At 37.8% G+C, this 2,143-nt stretch overlaps 1 protein-coding gene across 3 annotated transcripts in view; it reads right to left on the bottom strand.

The window, feature by feature from the left end:
• Positions 1-589: 589 nt before the first annotated feature.
• LOC108747697 (glycoprotein 3-alpha-L-fucosyltransferase A) overlaps positions 590-2,143 on the bottom strand; it is a 38,568-nt gene continuing 37,014 nt past the window's right edge. For all 3 annotated transcript variants that reach the window (XM_018485344.1, XM_018485346.1, XM_018485345.1), the window contains one exon: positions 590-2,072. In XM_018485344.1, coding sequence (XP_018340846.1) covers positions 1,730-2,072 — 343 coding nt within the window. In that variant the 3' untranslated portion in view covers positions 590-1,729. The remainder of the gene's footprint in view (positions 2,073-2,143) is intronic.

Raw genomic sequence — 2,143 nt, 5'->3', positions numbered from 1 at the left:
TTTTTCATTTATCGGATAATGGTTATTTATCTAGCATCGTTTCAAGTTTGTCTCCACCGATTGTTCTTCCAACTACAACTATCGTGATAAATATGTGAATTACTCGCATTTTAGCAAAGTTTCTCACATGTTTTTAATTATTAGCATAACTATCAGCTTAATTACTGACATAGAGTGGTTGTCTAACCGTATGAGTAATTTTATTATATTGTTCAGATAAAAAAAATCTTTACAAAGAAAGATTTAATAAATGCTTAATATATTCTAGTATTTAGAATATCGTATTCTTAAAATAATTATTATAAAAATTGTAATATCTTATAAAATTATTTAAATTGTAATATCATATAAACTAAGAAATACTAGATTGATAAAATTATATATTGACCAGGAACTTTTGACAGTCACTGTAAACTGTAATTAAGATTAACTTAAAAGTTTTGTTATGATAAAATCAATTGAGAAATAAGATTTTGTTATTTATATGACTGAAGACTAATTTATCATAATTTCCAATTGATTTCTAATTAACATCGTAATTTTCGATGCTGCTTAACATCTTCTTTTTTAAAACTAATATCTTTCGCAACTGGTTCTCTAGTACATGTAGTTGAAAGACATCCGGTGATTTATACTCCCCCGTATACAAAGACTATTCTCATTGCACATTTAATAGCAAACGTGATCCTAATTCTTCATTTAAAGTGTGTATCGTGTTTATTAAATTGTACAGATAAAACTTAGGATCACAGATAATTTAATACTAAATATGTAGCGAGAATCTTCTAAAGTCAAACGTATATAATTCTCTTTATTCTCATAATACGTATTATATTTTACGGCGCCTTTCATATGCCTATTTGAATTTGTTCTTAAATTTGTATGAACATTGCAAAATTTTGTCCCCGAATGAGTTCCATCATGATATAAGTAAAGTGACCTCTCAAGGATTGTGGCTGTCCTCATAAAATCACCTTCTCTGTTTATCGTCCAAAAAAGAAGTGTATAGAAACATTATTTTGGAAGATTCGACAATTAGGCACACAGATTGCCCCCTCGAAAAAATTCGCGAGTGACCCTTCTCGCGAGCAAACATTCTCATTTAGACCTTGAAAGATTTTCCTGTATCTCATCGTTTATCCGCGTCTCAATCGCCGAGTAAAAGCCACTTCGTAGATAGTTTACTTGCGCGAAACTTCATATCATCGAGTCGTAGCTTTTCGAGCGCCTCTAAAAACAGCCGTGTGATGAAAAGTCGCATGACCAGGGTCTTATTAATACCTTCTTCAAAACAGCTCGAGTGTACGCGAAACGAGGTCATGCGAGGTCACGCATCTTTTCGCGCCCTGCCGGGATCTCGTTTCGGAACTTCCCATACAGCACAGATGTCTAAAGAACATTCTGAAGAACATCCTGAGAACATCCCAACATTTTGAGAAACATCTCTGGAATAAAATGTGTTGTATGGGTTTATTTATGATTGGCTCAACATCTACGGGTGGTCGGGAACCGTCTCGAGCCACCCTCTTGAACGTGACAGCACAATACCACGTTCTCTGAAGTTTCCGGTCATCTTTCGGACTCAGGCAATGTTCTGTTTTGGAAGAATCGGAATCGTTTGTAGAAATTGAGCAACGTGTCATGGGCGGACGCACGCACGCACACACGCACGGATCTCCCCGTGGCTGCCGGAAGAGCCTTTTAAACGAATCCTCGGGGCGATTTATCCTCAAGTATTCTGTGGACGTGCGAGGTCGTGTTCTCGCCATGAGTTAGTCGTGCACACGCCGTCCCCTCGCCACCATTCGTTCACATCCTTGTAATACTTTGGTGGACGGTCATCGTGTAACATGGCGCACACCCGGCACCAAAAATACGTGTTGATGAATTCGCCGGTACCCTTCCAGCGAAAATATGAATTGTACAGGTCGTCGTCGCGGTCCAGTCGATGCAGATATTCAGCGAGTTCTTTCGGCGACTCGAATTCGTCTACATGGATATAAGAACGGTACGGCGAGCTGCGCGCGTAATCCGTCGGATGAGCCCCCATCACGATTGGCAAAACATTGTGCCTGCACATCCAAGGAAAAATAGATAATTAATAAAAGATTTAATACAAGCAGTGATAGTATATCCAAAATAT

The sequence above is a fragment of the Trachymyrmex septentrionalis genome, unplaced genomic scaffold, assembly GCF_001594115.1.
Source record: "Trachymyrmex septentrionalis isolate Tsep2-gDNA-1 unplaced genomic scaffold, Tsep1.0 scaffold20, whole genome shotgun sequence".
Classification (NCBI taxonomy): domain Eukaryota; kingdom Metazoa; phylum Arthropoda; class Insecta; order Hymenoptera; family Formicidae; genus Trachymyrmex; species Trachymyrmex septentrionalis.
This window is presented reverse-complemented; position numbering and strand designations above follow the sequence as displayed.